The following is a 16946-nucleotide window of genomic DNA, read 5'->3' on the forward strand; positions in this document are numbered from 1 at the left end:
CAGGCCCATTCCCCATTCGGTTATCTCCGGCTTATCCACTTTCCTCTTTCTCTCTCCCTAGTCTGTGTCTCTGTCTCTGTGGCTCTGTCTGTGTCTCTCTTTCCCACTCACACCACTACCTCCACTACCTCCACTACCTTCTCCCCCTTCACCTCTCATCATCACTACTACTACTAAATGAGATAGCTGTGGAGTGACTTCTTCAGTCCCCTCCGTCATCTTATCGTTCTTTTCTTGTTATTCTTCTCTCCTGGTGAGTTAAAATTCTTCTTTACTCTTAACCTTCAGCCTTTGCTCTCTCTTTTTAATGTTTTCCGTCGAAGAGAGTTAGTTGACTGTTGTATGCTACTGCCCTCCCCCCCCCTGCTGATTAAAGTTGCGGCGCTGACCCCCGAGATCAACCCTCCCCCCCCAGGAACAGAACCACTTTGCCACCTTCCCCTACCCACCTTCCTACCTCGTCTCGCTATTCTTTGTACTATTTCACCTCACAATATCCCTCCAATTCTCCTCTCCGTTCTCTCCGTTCTCTCCGTCTTCTCGATAATCTCATTTCCTGTCATTCTGACATCCATCCTTCCCCAATTGTCTACTTGTACTTGACTTGGAGTTACTGGGTTTCTCCTGTCTTCTGGTGAGTTCCGTTGGTTGCCCGCACTTTATTTCCTGCCTCGTCAATTCCGAGCAAATCATGATCAAAGCTAACCTCAATTCCCGTTGAATCAGCATGCGGTCAATGTCGGGTTTTGCTCATTCCCCTGTTCAGTGATTCCTTCCCTATCGCCTCGATACTCGATACATTTATCGCCGCCACCCCTCTCAACCGCTCTCGTCCCTCCATCATTCAAGAGGCCTACTCCCTGCATCAAAGCCTCCCTCGAAACCAGTGACTGCACTGGTGAACACAAGAATATCAGGTGATATAGGATGCTACTCGCCTCAATGGTAGGCCAAGATCCGGCCACGAGCCCCAAGATGGACAGCATCAGCGAGGTCCCGGGTGACCTATCGGGTGAGTGACTGCAGTTACAGATCTCGCTCATGGCTCTCTTGATCCCTAACAAGACCAGCACCCTCCAAAGCCAGCACCAAGAAGAACACCAATGGTGCGAACAGTGCTGCCGGGTCCGTTCCTCCTCCGAAGACTGACAAGCCACGTCCACACGGTTGTACCACTTGCGGTCGCTCTTTTGCGCGATTGGAGCATCTCAAGCGCCATGAGCGGTCGCACACTAAAGAGAAGCCCTTCGAGTGCCCCGAATGCGCCCGTTGCTTTGCTCGTCGCGATCTGCTGCTGAGACACCAGCAGAAGCTGCATATGACAACCACCCCATCGTCACGTCCACGGAATGCGCGCAGGGAGAGCACCGGCACAGCGGGGACGGGAACGACGAACCGAGTTCGGAAGAACTCCATCGTCAGCAACCCCAGCACGATGCGTCCTCGTGCCAATACCATCAGTCATATTGACGGTGCTTCGCTGGGTTTAGTCGGTGCAACCAACCCTCCGACAGCTGGCTCCGGTCACCCGGCCCATGCTTATCACCCGAGCATTGGTTCTGCTTCGGTGGGATCTAACATGGATTTCCGTGGGTTTGCTGCAGGAGGACATCATCCCCCGGTGAACGGACTCACCAAGCTGGAGACGTCGGGCTTGCCGATTGACCTGTCTGGGGGGCTGCGGACGGCTCCCGTCTATGGAACCTTTGACCTTAGCGTCCCAGACCTGGCTATGAGCTATAATACCACCATCAACCCCGCCCAGCTCCACTTTGGCGGCTCACCTCAAGCGTACGGCAACGACTCACCCTCATCGCCCTACACGCATGCGGTTCACCACATGCCCCCCACGGATCCCATGATGGAGGATGATTTTCACTTCGATTGGATGAACGGCTACGACCCGTCGATGCAGATGCGAAAGAGCAACGATTCCGCCATCGACGAGTCATCTCCGTCGGCCATGAGCACCGGAAGTCAGAGCGGTATCAGCGAGGCCATGATGGACGGATCGAACCGCTACTCCATCTCGTCCGCGAGCTGGCACAATCCGTTCCCGCCCCACACGACTGCCGCTTCTGCGAACCAGTACTCTCTTGAATACCCGGCTAGTTTTAACGATCTAGGAATCCCTCCAGAGACCGTTTCTCCCAAGTCCTTGCTGGCGCAGAATCCGTTCGCAGAGACGTATGCCACCCCTCCGTCCATGACTTCAGTGGGCCAGCCCATCATGGGAGGACACTCGCAGAGTATGTTCCCATCCTCTATGGCAACCAACGGAGAATCTCCTAATCCTCTCAACTTGCCTTTCGCGAATAGTGCCCTACGATCTCACCATGCCCCAACCTCCTCGGATACCTTTACAGACTCCACCCGACAGGCTTTATTAGCCAGTATGGCCCATCCGACCGGTCTGATTCATCGCAAATACTCTCAACCTGCTAGCAGCATGGTACAATATCGTGATCTCTTCTCTCGCCCTTCTAGCCTCAGCAGCTCCGGCCAGCTGCCCAGCACTTTGGACATGCAGCGTTATATTTCCGCCTACATTACCTACTTCCACCCGCACATGCCGTTCCTCCACATTCCCACGCTAGATTTCCAGGCTCCCGAATACACCAATAATCTCCGAACTCCCAGTGGACATTTGAATTTGTGCTCGACCGGTGTCTCTGGCGGTGGCGGCTCGTTGATTTTGTCCATGGCCGCCATTGGAGCACTTTACGAGTTTGACACCGCTGCATCGAAAGATCTCTTTGAGGCTGCCAAGAAAATGATTCAACTCTATCTTGAGGAACGTCGTAAGGTGGACATGTCAGCCGCATTCGGGCGAGCCAGCCACGCGCGCGATAGCTCCGTGCAAAATACCCCGCTATGGCTGGTTCAAGCGATGCTGTTGAATGTCATCTATGGCCATACGTGCGGCGACAAGACTTCGGCTGACATCGCAAGCACGCATTGTGCAGCGCTTGTCAGCCTTGCTCGGGCGGCTGAGCTCACCCATCACGTGGATGCCAAGGATCTTCCACAAGACCATCGGTCAGCCGGTCGCAGTAACCCGAATGGCGCTGAGTTCGAGACCCAGAACCAGTCATCCTCTGGGCAGCCGAAAGAGAAAAAGGATTGGCTCGACTGGAAGATTGTGGAAGAACGCAAGCGTACTCTTTATGCGATATTCTGTTTGTCCTGCTTTTTAGTTTCCGCCTATAATCACGCCCCCGCTCTCACCAACTCCGAAATCCGTCTCAACTTGCCTTGCGAGGAGGATTTGTGGGCTGCGGAATCTCCCCAGGAATGGAAGAAACTAGGCGGCCACTCGTCGACCAAGAGCGCTACTCCCTTCCCTTCTGCCTTGACAAATCTGTTGACTGCCAGTCAACGCGAGCGGCAATCGACCCCATCGAATCAAGCACAGTCGCCCGGTGATGTGTCTTCTCAAAGCTCCTCTGCATCTACCCTGCAACCTAGTACATTTGGCTGTCTAGTCCTCATCTATGCGCTGCATAATTACATCTGGGAGACTCGCCAACGGCATCTAGGCCGGCAATGGACATCTCGCGAAACAGAGGCCATGCAGGCGCATATCGAGCCCGCCTTACGTGCTTGGCAGACTGCTTGGGCCAGCAACCCTGTCCACAGTCTAGAACGTCCGAATCCTTTCGGTGCCGGGCCTCTGTCAGCCGACAGCATCCCGCTGCTGGATCTTGCCTATGTAAGGCTGTTTGTCAACCTCGGCCGATGCAAGGAGGCATTCTGGCAACGCGACTGGAATGCTATGTCTGATGAGCTTGCTCGCGGAATTGAGCTAGTTCATCCTTTGGACGATGTCCCGTCGGAGGTACTGGATCCTTCGATCACGGAAGCGTCGGCTCAAATGGACCACCGTCGCGATTCGATCGCCGACCTGGGCGTTGCGGACCTTGCCATCTCAAGCACTTCGACGCAGGAGCAACCTATGCAAACCCTGGTGGGAGTGTATCGACCGGGCCAGTCGAAACGGGAAAGGCATTTGCGCAGAGCCGCATTCTATGCAGCAGACTCAATTAGCATGTCTGACCAACTGGGAAACACCTTTGCAGAGTTCACCTGTCGGGAACTACCCATTCAATGCGCGATGTGCACTTTTGATTGCGCTCAGGTTATCGCTGAGTGGATTACGACGGTCCAGGAACGTGTCGGGCCGTACCTTGGTGTTCTTGGCCGTGACGAAGTGGATCTGGCCCAGGCCGCCAATCTCCTGTTGCTGGAAGATGAAGATTGCAAACTCATTGAGAAGATCAAGGAGATCCTGGGGAACATCGAAAACAAGATGCAGAGAGAGGTGCAAAGCAGCGTCGCCACGTCGGCTCTCAGCGTTCTCCAGCGCCTGCCCAGTGTTGTGGAGGGCGGTTACGGCTGCAAGATTCTGGTTGCTACAGCCAGTCTTCTCGACCGGGCTGCTGTCTGGCCAATGATCAAGATCATGGCTCGATCCCTTGAAGCGCAAGCTCTGCGGCTTAAGGAACGAGCGCACAACTCAACTCTTGGGAGTAACTAGCCTCGATGCCTCTGCCTCGAACTCCTGCGTGCTATGATATTCTTTCTGCTTGCGGACAAATCACCCGACCGACGATGCAGTGCTACCGCTCTGCCATCATTTTATTCCTAAAGTGGTTTTGCTGGACGATATAACCATGAATTGGTGCGTCTTTCGGGCCTTCTGGAAGAACCTTGAAGAGTCCCCCTACAAAAGTTACCCTGTGCCTGGGCTGGTGAGAACCCAGCGATGCTGCCAGACTGGAGGGGCTGGTGCGCTATGCCACCACCACCCTTCGTTACGTTAACGCTATCACGCAAGTGCCCCACTGTGATTTTATATGATTATTTTGTGCGTTCTGTACTCGATATCGAGAGTTGACTTCTATGTATTTGTGAACGAAAGGCTCGATTTACGATGTTTGATTTTTATTTTTTATCGTTGATTTTTGGACAGGCAGGACTTGGCGGGACATGAGAGAGAGAAACTGTGGGCCTAACGACCGAAATGCTGGAATTGTCACGATACCCTGGATCAGCAGTACGATGTGAGACTGACATGACGGGTGGCATACGCCGGACCCTTTTGATAGCTGTGCACATAAATACTTGAGATACAACCTGTACATATGCGAATACAATGTGCGATGATCGGAGATGATCAAAGTGTTTGAGTGTAGGGGGTAGCAGATGCAGAGTGTAGTTAGGGGACGAATGAGTGGCTGGCAGTAGTAGGAAGTTCCTACAATTTGCCATCAGCAGCTGTATTGACAGTAACGTAAAATCCGTTGGCATAGACCATATGCAGTCAAGAGGACAGACGAGTCAACTGAACAAACTACACTCTACTACAGCCCCGCAACCTAACGCGAAAGATGATAATGCACAACCAAGACGTCACTTTTTCTATCCATCCAGTAATATAAGTATGTAAGTAAGTAAAAAGTATGTGTGTCCGCATACAATCTCTCTCTTTCTCTCCTCGTCCCCCCTTTCCCCCTTCCTCCCTTTTGGTATGTGACTATACAAACAGCCTCTCGAAAGAATACTTCCCCACGGCCTTCCGCCGCAGGTACCCGATCTCTCGACTACTGCGGGTCTTGACCTCGCCCGTCTCCTTCTTGACCTTGGTCTTGCTGACGTCGTGGGCGGCGGCCTTCAGCGACAGGGGCAACAGCTTCCCACCGGCGGCCTCGCCGCCGGCGCCGCCTTCCTCGCCGTCGCCGGCACCGAAGATGACCAGGTCGGCGCCGTTGAGTTTCTCGTACCGGACATTGGCGGGAGTGACGGTCTGCTCGGTCGCGGGGATGACTGCCGTATCAGCAACGGCAGTGGTGACGGCAGTGGTGGCCTTGACGCTATTCGTGTAGCGGAGGTACTCCCGGAGAATGCCGGTGAGGTAGGTGGCCTCCTCGACGCCGGCGAGAGCGGCGGAGATCTCGGACTTGATGTCGGCGATCAGCTCCTGGCTGTTTTCGGCCAAGGGTTCCCCGGGGGAGGCGGCGGCGGCGATCCAGCCCGAGGGGCCGATGGCGTCGATGGCGGCGTTCAGGCAGGTGGTGATGGTGTCGAGGGGCAGGGCGGGGTTGGTCTGGTCCGGCGAGATCGGGGTCGGCGGGTTCTCGGTGAAGCGGGTGGTGTGGCCGCTGGTGGCGAGGCAGAGGCGGAGGTGGTGGACCATGGAGATCAGTTCGGAGCGGGTGAGGGCGGAGCGGAGGGCGGTCGTCAGCGTGGCGGGCGGGTGGGTGTGGATTTTGTGCAGGGTCGTGTTGAGGCCCTTGTAGATGTTGTGGAGGGTGGCGGGCTCCGTTGGAGTTGTTGTTGTCGTCGTGACGAGGGCGTTGGAGTCTGAGTTTGTGGAGGGGTCGGCGGGGGAGTCGGACATCTCCTCATCGTGATCGGGCTGCGTTTCGCCGGAGGTGAGGAGCTTGGCGCGCGCCTCCTCGAGGATGATGGCGCTGGAGCGCGCCTTGTCGAGGAACAGGCGCAGGGCGTAGGCGAGCTCGTCGGTCGAGAGCACCACCCGGCCGGACAGCACGCTGTTGAGTCTTTGAAGCGTCGGGTCCGAGTCGACCAGCCCCTGCACGAAGGAGCCCACGGGCAGCGGTTGCAGGATGCACGGCTTGATGCTGCGGCGCAGGGCGATCTCGACGTTCGCCTGCGAAAGGTGGCCGATGTTGATGAGCCATTGGCAGGTGCGTTCGGGCCAGATGGCTATCGAGAGGCGGGAGGCGGTGGGCGCGGATAGCGTGTCCTTGCTGGTCTGGGTGTTGTTCTCCTCCTTCAGGGAGAAGATCAGGGTCAGGAGGAAGAGCGTCAGTTCCGAGTTGACGAACTTTCCGGGCCCCGGGAGGGTCTTGGACTCCCCGGCGCCGAAGAACCGCTGCACTGCCGTGTCGAAGGCGCTGGCATTGTTGCCCTTGACGCACTCGCGGAGATCGTTGGTCAGCTGCGTCCACCGCACGGTTTGCTTGGCAGTCAGCCCAAAGACGGCGGCATCCTCGGTTCGCAGCTTCTTCGAGCTAAGGTCAGACTGGGCGTATGAGGGTCCGATACCACGGCCGATGGCGTCGATCAAGAGGCCGTCGCGAGGGCGTTTGAGGGGCCCGGCGGCGAGACTTGAGGAGCTCAGGTCGAACGCCAGCAGGGTGTTGTTCTTTGTGGCGAGGGCAACCCCCAACCGGGCAAAGTAACTGACGAAGGTCGTGGGTGCCTTGACGCTGGATGAGCCACTCGCCGGGACGTCGCTAACGGCGATACTCCGCTGGATGGACTGGTATTGGGTATCGTAGACGGCGATCATCGATTGGCCAGCGCCGATCACGGATTGGGGCGAGATGCGCATGATTGACGAGAAGGTCTCATTCTCGAGGATGAACTTCGACGTCAGCGTAGGGGCGTACTGAGAGAGATCGAAGTTGATGTGTCCGTGTGGGAACGAGAGGTTCAGTCCAGCCGATCCGGAGTGGAAGTACCACTGCGAGCCCTGGCGCTCAATGGTCTCCTGTCCGCTGACCTCGGGGATGCTGATCGTGAGCAGGTGTCTCATCTTCTGGCTTTCATCGATGCTGCGCTCTAGAAGGGTAGCGTCGGAGGGCACGGAGAACATCTGGACTTTGACGTCGCTGAGTTTAACCGGATCGGATCCATTGGGGTGCGAGACGACCAACAGAATCGAAGGCTCATCCACGCCACTATCGGTGAGGCTGCCGAGCGCCAAAGCCGTCAGGTCTTGCCGGCGCTTGAGCAGAGATTTCTTCGCATCCTCGAATTCAACAAGGAAACAGGCGTTGACGCTGTGTGTCGAGCTGATCTTGGCCACCTCGCTGTGTTTCATGCTCCATCGCTGGGTCTTGAGATCGGGAGAGAGTCGGCGGACGCGACCATCTTGGTGAACGGCGAGAATGTCGAACGAACATTCAGGTTCTTGCTCAGTCGAAGGGCCAGGGACAATCCCCACAAAGTTGACTGGGCTATCTGAATCGCTAACGGAGTAGGACGAGGAGGAAATCACCGGGGCGCTGGCGCCATTGCCACCACTTTCTTCAACAAATGCCTTGATCTGCTGCTTCAAGGCGATGTATGTCTGTCTTCTGACCACGGATTTGCTGGGGATCTTTCTGCGCACCGAGCAGGGCTGGCAAGTGAAGGATGATTGCGGCGGGACGGCGTAGGAGGTCACCAATTTGGGGGTTTGAATCTATCCAGAGACAAGATCGTCAGCATGGAAATCCTTATGCGATTGATTGACCAGTGACAACATACGTTGTAAATGTTCACGGCTTCACCATCTGCCGCAACGACGACTTCATGTCTCTTTCGCTTCTTCGACTCGGCCAGACTGAAGACATCGCCGATGTGGGTTTTGCCGGTTGAGGCGTGCAATGGGCGAGGCAACTGAGCCAGCACCGACGGCGGTTGCAAATCCATGGTAGCAACAGTTGAGATCAAAGTATGCGACAAAACTGCGACCGTTGTCGCTATGAAACTGCGGCGTCGGCCTTCACAGAAAGAAAATGGATCTGTATGCCTTCCCGAAAAATTTCCGGGCTTATGGTTGCTCCGGCCCCCGGTGCCGATACCCAAAGCGGCTTAGGCGGGAATGACGTCCGGGCAGCGCAAGAAAGCCTCAGGCCTCAAGCCTCAGGCCGCAGGCCGAGTCCCTCCCGGGCGGCGTTTTCATCCCGCCCTTAATTGAAGGCGCGGAAACACGCGCAGCGCGTCTTTTGGTGCCCGTCCGCTTATCACTACAACCACACCAGAACATCTCGAACATTTCACTTTCACTTTGACTCTCCTTGTCTACCTCATGATCTAGAATTCTGGAAGCCGTCTCCGCGCAATTCATGTCCTTCATTTACATGTTCTTTCCGTTATCTCTCCTACAACCTCCTTTCAGGTGATGAGCTTCTGCTCATCATCTGGAGACTCTCAATTGATGGCCACTGGACATGGCGAACAGAGGGCTATCCACCCCTTCTTTCGCAAAGGTCGTTTCCCCTGTTTCGTCATTCAGTTCAGTTCATACAAAGGCTGACTGTGAACAGAATTCGGAGTAGCACCCGACCCAATTATCCATAACCCCGTCAATGATGCTGCAGCGCAACCCCAACTCTCTCACGGCGACAGTGCCCGGCCTATCTCAGAAATCAACAACCCCCCCAATCCCTCCGAATCTTGCGACACATCCCGCGTTCACTCGTTAGCTATGCTCGATCATGATCCAAATTCCGAACGAAGAAAACGAAGGAAGACCGACAAAGATGACCCGGCAGAGACGACACAGGTTACGGTCAATCCGTCCTCAACCAAGCCTGAATCCGGGGAGTCACAGCCGAAGACACCGACCAGTCCAGGAATTGAAACCCCCCCACCCAGCAATCCTCAGGTCGTAATTGCGTCAGGGGAGAGAAAGTCGCCCAGGCAGAAGACTATCAAATTGAATGCCAATGGGAAATTATTGTCGTCGCCGGTGTCTGCTAAGGTTGAGGACAATCCAAGAAAGGGGAGGAAGAACAAGCGCGGCAAAGCAGCTGAGCAAAAGGCTCAGCCTTTTGGGAGCAAGGTTGTCATCATTAAATACAATGTGGAAGCAAATTCGGAGAAGGGGCTTGCCCAGCTCATAGACGACATTATCAGTGGTCGCAAGAAACACATCGCAGCCACAAAACCTCTCCACCATACCCCGGCCCCATCTATACCTACACAGGAGCAGCCTGCTAAAGCAACCCATCCGTTCTTCCTGAAGAAATCCTCTCAAAAGGCGAATCACTCCAACACTCAAACAGACGCTCATGAGGCAACCCCTCCGAACACCCAACGAAAAGAAACTAAGCAAGTCTGCTCGACGCCGAAATTCCCTCTCAAATCTAGCTCAAGCTTTCCAGGAACATCAACACCGAATTCATTCGCTAAGCGGCCTAGATACCCCGAACTCGCGCACCCAATCTGGCCACCTCATGGCCTCACACACGTCAGGGGCAGACAAGACGATCTCGAATCCTACAGCCTTGACATGAGGGGTCTAGGTCCGAAGAAGTCCAAGACTGCTGCGATCAATGTCCCCGACGACGAAAATGTCCTCTTACTTCGGCTACCCAAGAACCCCTCCGCTGCGTCAGGAATACTGAGAATACCTGGAAGACACGTTGCCAGTGGGAAGATCTTGCAATGCGCTGTCACCAGACAACTCTCCGAACAAGCTTCATCTGCACGAACGAAGAAGAGTACTCTGAATAAGACTTGTCACGCTGCCCTCGCCAAACTCCACGCTTCGCTCACCAGTTCCATGTCCGCTTTTGACCTTGGTCTTTGCGACACCTCTAGCTGGACTCAAAAATACGCTCCCCAATCTGCAGAGCAGGTTCTCCAGGCCACGAGGGAAGTCTTTATGCTGCGCAATTGGCTGCAATATCTCAAGGTCACCGCTGTCGACACAGGCAAACCACAAAAAGACGATGCGGCGAAAAAGAAGACGGAGGAGAGGAAGCGCAAGAAACGCAAGAAGGACAAACTGGACGGCTTCATTGTGTCCAGTGAAGAGGAAGCCTCCGAGATGGACGAAATTTCCGGCTCAGATGATGAACTCGCTGCGGACATGACCACCAAGAAGACCGTCGTTCGTGCTGGTGACATGGCGCTGGGTTCAAAATCGGGGACCGAGAAAATTCGCATGTCCAATGTCATCTTGATGAGCGGTCCTTCGGGGTGTGGCAAGACGGCATCGATTCAGGCAGTAGCCAAAGAGCTGGACTTTGAGGTGTTCGAAATCAACCCGGGAAATCGCCGGAGCGCCAAGGACATCCTGGACCGTGTAGGTGACATGACACGCAACCATCTGGTCCATCACCATCACACCGATGACAGTGCATCTGATGGAAGTGGTGTCGAGCTAGTGGGCCCGAAAAAGAATAAACTCAAAGGGTTCTTCCAGTCAACATCAACTGTCAAGTCGGGGGCCAAGCCGGCACCCGAACCAGAATCCTCAACACTAGAGTCAGAGACGAAGCGTTCTCGCAGCCAGAAGCAATCGTTCATTCTTCTGGAGGAGGCAGACATCCTTTTCGAAGAAGACAAGGGATTCTGGTCCGGGGTGATGACGCTAATCAGCCAATCGAAACGGCCAATCATCATCACCTGCAACAACGAGAAACTTCTTCCACTCCAAGACATCTCCTTTCATGCCATACTTCGCTACCGACCTCCTCCAAAAGTTCTTGCTGTTGACTATCTCCTTCTTGTGGCTGCCAATGAGGGTCACATGCTTAAACGAGGAGCGGTCGAGAGTCTGTACGACAGCACAGGTCGAGATCTCCGGCGATCTATCATGGAGTTGGATTTTTGGTGCCAGATGGCGATCGGCAGCGAGAAGTCCGGCCTTGACTGGATCCTTGATCGCTGGCCGCGGGGGTTGGACCTTGATCCGAACGGTGACCCTCTTCGGGTGCTGAGTCTTAATGCATACGAGCCATTCATGGGCTGGTTTGGGCGCGACATGCTGCAGAGTCACGGACCAGACAGTGAGATTGAACCTCGACTAGAGTCACTTGCATGGTGGCGGCTTAGCATGCAGGAAACACAGACCATGAACACTCTCAGGCAGTCTGATTCGTATCATTCGGGCACGAAACCGGTGAATGCGATGTCCAACGCTGATCATCTAGAGACGTTGTTGCAAAAATCCAAATTTGCCGATTTACAAAGTGACCTTGACCTTCTCTGCTCCCGCTGCTCACTTGACATGAAGCTGGTAAGCCTCTCTCTTCATATCCTAAAGCTTTGAGTTAACACATTTAGGACACTCTGGATCCCTCAATACCTCCATTACCGGAAAAGCAAAGGACAAACTACACCGAAGGTTGTCAATTGCTCTCCGCAGATATCATGCCGGAGTACACAGCAATGCCAGCGGCCATGGGCTGCACCTTCGAGACTTTACTAGAGAAGGCTTTCGCGCATGAATATCAAGAGGACAAGCAGTCTGTTGATATGAAAGCCTCGGATAAGAAGACTTCGGATCCTGAATCGGAGTATGGCGCAAGGGTCCTGAAAGAAGTGAATAAACCCCCCAGTGCTGGTCCTGGCCGTGCTGAATTCCATGCGGCCTTCGAGCCTATGACGAGAGCGGATTACGTCTTCCCCATGCCTACTGGCCGTTTGGCACCTTCATTTGAGAGCGGAATGCGTCCCATTGCTGAGGATCTAGGACCCTATATCCGAGGAATCATGGCCTATGATCTCCGCTTGGCACACCGTCGGCTACAATTGGGTGAGATTCTCTCCAGTGATGGGAAGGGTGCCAAGCGCACACGACAGACCCGAGCCAGTCGAGCAGCGCTTGAGGGTGGCGACAAGGCATATACTCGCAAGGAGAGATGGTTTCCATCGGACGCCAACCCGTCGCTGGTCTTCGCGACGGGTAAGCAGGAATGGCAGGAAATCCTGGCGCGGAAGGGCTACTTTGTTGTATCGCCTCCTGGGGAAGGTCAGGTGGAATGCAACGATCGGTCATCCGAGAGCTCGAGCGAGGGAGGCATATAGATAGAGGAGGTTAGCGACGCGAGAGCGTTTGATGCGCGGAGACGACTGCAGGGCAGAGCTCGGCGATGCGATTCAGCATTGATTCCTCAGAACCTATATTTTTAGTGTAAATAACTTAGAGCAATGTATGAGTAGCTCGATATTTCCAAGTTTTCATTTGCTAGTAGGATTCAACATTGCGGTGTACTGTGTAGAGATACGTACCTCGATTGTGTTACCTTATATGTACTCTGTAGCTGGTTCGTATGAGCGGGGGGTGGGCAAGGATGGAGCTCGGAATTGGCTGAGAGGGGATTAGTTGGTGGTTTGGTGGTTCCCGCAGTGGATCGGCGACGGCGACATCACTCCATCCCTCGATCCCTCCATTCATTCCACCCAGTCAGTTCTCCTTCGCAAACGCGTTTCCTTATCACCTCCCTCCTCCCTCTCTACCTTTGCTCCAGCAACCCCAACAAAACCTCCAACCTCCAATCCTCAACCTCAATCTTCATTTATGGAATAATCAGAAGAAGAGCAGGATCTTTTCTCTCTTCCCCCCCCTCCTAATGTCGGTGTGCGCACCTGTAACAGTCCTGGCACTATTTTTATATTAGCTTGTTTTCCTCCCTTATCAGCCTCCTTCGCTCCCTCCCGCCTCCGACCGCACTCCGCTTCGTCATTGCCTTGGCCTCCTGCGACATCAACAACACTTCCACCATCACCCCCTATACCGACCGTTCGCCCTCTGCTGACATTCCATGTCGCTCTTTGGCACATCCCCCGAGGATTCGGCGCTGGGTAATTCCGCGCAGAGATCCAAGTCCTCCCTTTTCGCAGACGAGCCGTCCTTTGGTGGGAACACAGGAAATGCGGGTTCCTCCTCCCTCTTCGCCGACGACGAGGGGCTGAACTCCGGCTCGCTCTGGGGCAACAGTGTCAACAAACGGACGAAACACCAAATTGTGAAGACTCTCCTTCCGCAAGATGAGGTTCCTGACAGCTATATCGATGCGTACGATCTGGTGCTCAGTGAGGGGGATCGCGTGGGCAGTGGTGTGGGCCTGACATCCGTCCGCGAAATCCTGTCGAGCAGCGGACTCAGTGCCAGCGATCAGGAGAAAATCCTGAATTTGGTCGTCTCGGGCGATGTAGACAGCTCCACTGGCCTAGGACGTGGTGAGTTCAGCGTGCTTCTGGCACTCGTGGGCCTAGCGCAGGAAGGGGAGGACCTGACATTCGATGCGGTTGACGATCGACGCAAGAGTGAGTTGTCGCGGACTCTCCATGTCATCCTTTAGACCCGACTCGTGTAGCTAATAGCAGGTGCGCTGCCCACTTGAACAGAGCTCCCGCAGCCCAGGTGCTCTTATTTCGACGCATTGCGCGCTAAACACGAAACTGCTACATCGGGGCAGTCTTCGCAGCAAGACCGTCCCACTACGCCTCCTGCCCCCGCCACCCCGCCGCCAGAGCCAAGTTCAACTCATTCACGACAGTCCCGCCGTGGGTCCATGGGCAGTTTTGAAGCCGATCCGTGGGGAAGCCCTCAGCTGCATCGAGGACATGCCCATGCCCAAACCGAATCCGAGCACCCCGTTCTCAATGGTTATGGCAGCGTACGATCCGGGACCAATGCATGGGCTAGCAGAGCCAGTGATACCAGCGGCCCGCAGGATGCGCCAGAGAATCCCCATCCCAATCGAGGGGCGGGCTTGGGCCCTTCTGCTAACCCTGGCTTTGGATGGGGAGACAACATTGGGAATACCTCGGATGGACATGGACTGGGAGGGCCGGTCCGAGCTGGAATTGGAGGCTTTGGCCCACCCGGGAGCGACCAAGGCGACTCCAATCCCCGTCGCCGGTCCTTAGGCATCGATAGAGTTACGAATACCCGTACGGAGGAAGTGATCACGATCACCTTGCTTCCGGAAAAGGAAGGCATGTTCATGTTTCAGCATCGCAATTATGAAGTCAAGTCTGCCCGCAGAGGGAGCACCGTGGTTCGACGGTACAGTGACTTCGTGTGGCTCCTGGACTGCCTCCACAAACGCTATCCGTTCCGCCAATTGCCACTGCTGCCCCCGAAGAGGATTTCAGGTACGTTCAAATTAGGCTTGCTACAAGCTGTCCTCCACGCTTACACACCTTTCCTAAGTCAATGGCACTCACCTTTCAGCGGACTCCAATTCCTTCCTGGAAAAACGTCGTAGGGGACTTGTACGATTTACGAATGCGCTCGTTCGGCATCCGGTCTTGAGCCAGGAGCAATTGGTGGTTATGTTTTTGACGGTTCCGACAGTAGGTCTTGTGGGTTCGTTGTGGTCAAAGCAGTGGATGATCTGACATTGGGACAGGAACTTTCGGTGTGGCGGAAACAGGCGACCATTTCAGTGCAGGACGAATTTGCGGGCCGAGCCCTACCCCCCGATCTTGAAGACTCGCTCCCCTCCAACTTAACAGACCTGTTCGATACGGTCCGCAGTGGGGTCAAACGGTCGGCGGAGGTGTACATCAATCTGTGCACGCTGTTGGAGCGGTTAGCGAAGCGCAACGAGGGGCTTGCTGCCGATCACCTGCGGTTCTCCCTGGCGCTGCAGTCGCTGACCGAGGTGACACGCGACACCTACGCAGTGGATACGAACGATGTGCCGTTGCTCAACGAGGGAATCAAGGCCACGGCACGGCATCTGTCGGCAAGCCAGAGTCTGCTGGAGGACGAGGCTCGGGCTTGGGAGGATGGGATGTTGGAAGACCTCAAGCGCCAACGCGACTGTCTGGTCAGTGTGCGAGAGATGTTTGATCGGCGGGACCGATATGCTCGTAACAACATCCCCCAATTGGAGCGTCGCATTGAGAACAACGAGCGCAAGCTGCAGGAGCTGCGGGCCCGGCCCCAGAACACGGTCAAACCGGGCGAAATTGAAAAGGTGGAAGAAGCTATCTTCAAGGTATGTGGAATGTTCATTTCTGATTCTGGTTCAGTGGTCCAGACTGGGATGGCTAACCCGGTTGCCTTGTCGGGGATTGCAGGACAAGGAATCGATTGTGCAACAACACGCACGTGGGGTGTTTATCAAGGAGTGCATCCGGGACGAACTCGTGTTTTTCCAGCAAAGTCAATACCACATCAGCCGGCTGCATCAAGACTGGAGTCAGGAGCGGGTCAAGTACTCGGAGCTGCAGGCGGACAACTGGCGGTCACTCAGCGATCAAGTGGAGGGCATGCCGTTAGGGGACTGATGCACTGATGCACGTGTCAATTACTGGCACTGAACATTGCTTTTTTTTCTCTCTTTTTTTGGTCTTGAATTCTTGCGCTGTGCCTCCTGTCTACTGTATCTCAGAGAATTTTTTCTTTACTCGCGCTATCCTCCCGAAGTGATTTTTGATCGTGGTTTTCCTGCAGCGACTCTAGCCCCCTGTACGCATCCCTGTTTGGCAGACGGACCTACCGCCTGCACAGTGTTAATTTTAGGTTTTTCTTTTCTGGACAGTTGAACGGTTGCCGTTTTGGACACCTTGCTCTGATGGTCCCCGAGTGCAGAGATCACGGGTTGGACACATGGTTGGGTTGCTTGCTTGGTTGGGAGTGACCTGCAGGAGACATTGCATCGCTGGGCCCGGCCAAATCAGGCGTACCGTGCTGTAGTGTGAGGTATCTGCTAGTTATTCCTTGTTCGTGCCCGGCATATTGGTTGACCACAGCTGTTTCCATAAGTGCCGACCAGTTAGATCGCTTCTCTGCTGTTACGTGGAGGTGATCAAGATACTCTTAATGCTTGTTCTTTTTTCTTTTTGTGATCAAGCGGGTAAATATATATACTATTGAACCGGCGCGGGCGGACTTAGTGACCGAGGGAATCAAGGCATTGGCAGGACTGTGAGTATGAGTGATAGTGTTTGCCGTCCATCATACTTCGCCCTTGAGCAAGCAAGCAAGCAACCAACCACCCTGGCAATCCTGTCAGTGATTCCAAGTGTATGAATGGGAAGTACAGGAAGTATTCCGAGTCTCCGGTCGGTCTATCTGTTCGGTCTCGTGATGGGGAAGGGGGAGGGAAGAAGGCGGTTAGTCAGAGTCGGGAAGTCGGCAAGTCGGGATGAACGAATGGCCGACTTGGTTCAAGTCGAAGTGGGGACACTTCCTCTAGACTAATCCAAAGAGGGACAAGTGCAGCTCCGCTTTTCGCTTTTGACCGCCAATAAAGACCAGCAGAAACCGAGCATTTGCAGCCTTGCAAGGCTGGGCAAAACGATGGCTTTTCTGGCTGTTGCGGTTAACTTAGTCTTGTTCTGTGTTTAGCCTCGGGGCTAGTCTCTTTTTCTACCTAGTCGTCTCTTCCTGCATGGCAGGTTTGGAGATTGTGTCGTCATGATCATGATTGGCACCATGTGGTGTGTGTGTGTGTGTG

General features: G+C 54.7%; 3 protein-coding genes across 3 annotated transcripts; 2 read left to right on the forward strand and 1 right to left on the reverse strand.

Moving 5' to 3' along the window:
• The first annotated feature begins 817 nt into the window (after nt 1–817).
• amdX (putative C2H2 transcription factor (AmdX)) lies at nt 818–4973 on the forward strand. Its single transcript, XM_020196620.1, has 2 exons — nt 818–1012; nt 1071–4973. The coding sequence occupies exons 1-2, from the start codon at nt 976–978 to the stop codon at nt 4535–4537; spliced, it is 3504 nt and encodes a 1167-aa protein (XP_020053809.1). The 5' UTR covers nt 818–975; the 3' UTR covers nt 4538–4973.
• A 352-nt stretch (nt 4974–5325) lies between these two features.
• ASPACDRAFT_1904239 (uncharacterized protein) lies at nt 5326–8510 on the reverse strand. Its single transcript, XM_020198801.1, has 2 exons — nt 8281–8510; nt 5326–8215 (listed from the first exon to the last, which is right to left on the reverse strand). The coding sequence occupies exons 1-2, from the start codon at nt 8443–8445 to the stop codon at nt 5537–5539; spliced, it is 2844 nt and encodes a 947-aa protein (XP_020053810.1). The 5' UTR covers nt 8446–8510; the 3' UTR covers nt 5326–5536.
• Nucleotides 8511–8953: 443 nt separating this feature from the next.
• On the forward strand, nt 8954–15774 carry mvp1 (sorting nexin Mvp1; the record flags this gene model as incomplete). Its single annotated transcript, XM_020202783.1, has 9 exons — nt 8954–9005; nt 9162–9342; nt 9439–11764; nt 11812–12480; nt 13320–13797; nt 13879–14631; nt 14690–14832; nt 14889–15482; nt 15565–15774. The coding sequence occupies 9 exons, from the start codon at nt 8954–8956 to the stop codon at nt 15772–15774; spliced, it is 5406 nt and encodes a 1801-aa protein (XP_020053811.1).
• Between the last annotated feature and the right edge of the window lie 1172 nt (nt 15775–16946).

The sequence above is a fragment of the Aspergillus aculeatus genome (genome assembly GCF_001890905.1).
Source record: "Aspergillus aculeatus ATCC 16872 unplaced genomic scaffold ASPACscaffold_13, whole genome shotgun sequence".
Taxonomy (NCBI): Eukaryota; Fungi; Ascomycota; class Eurotiomycetes; order Eurotiales; family Aspergillaceae; genus Aspergillus; species Aspergillus aculeatus.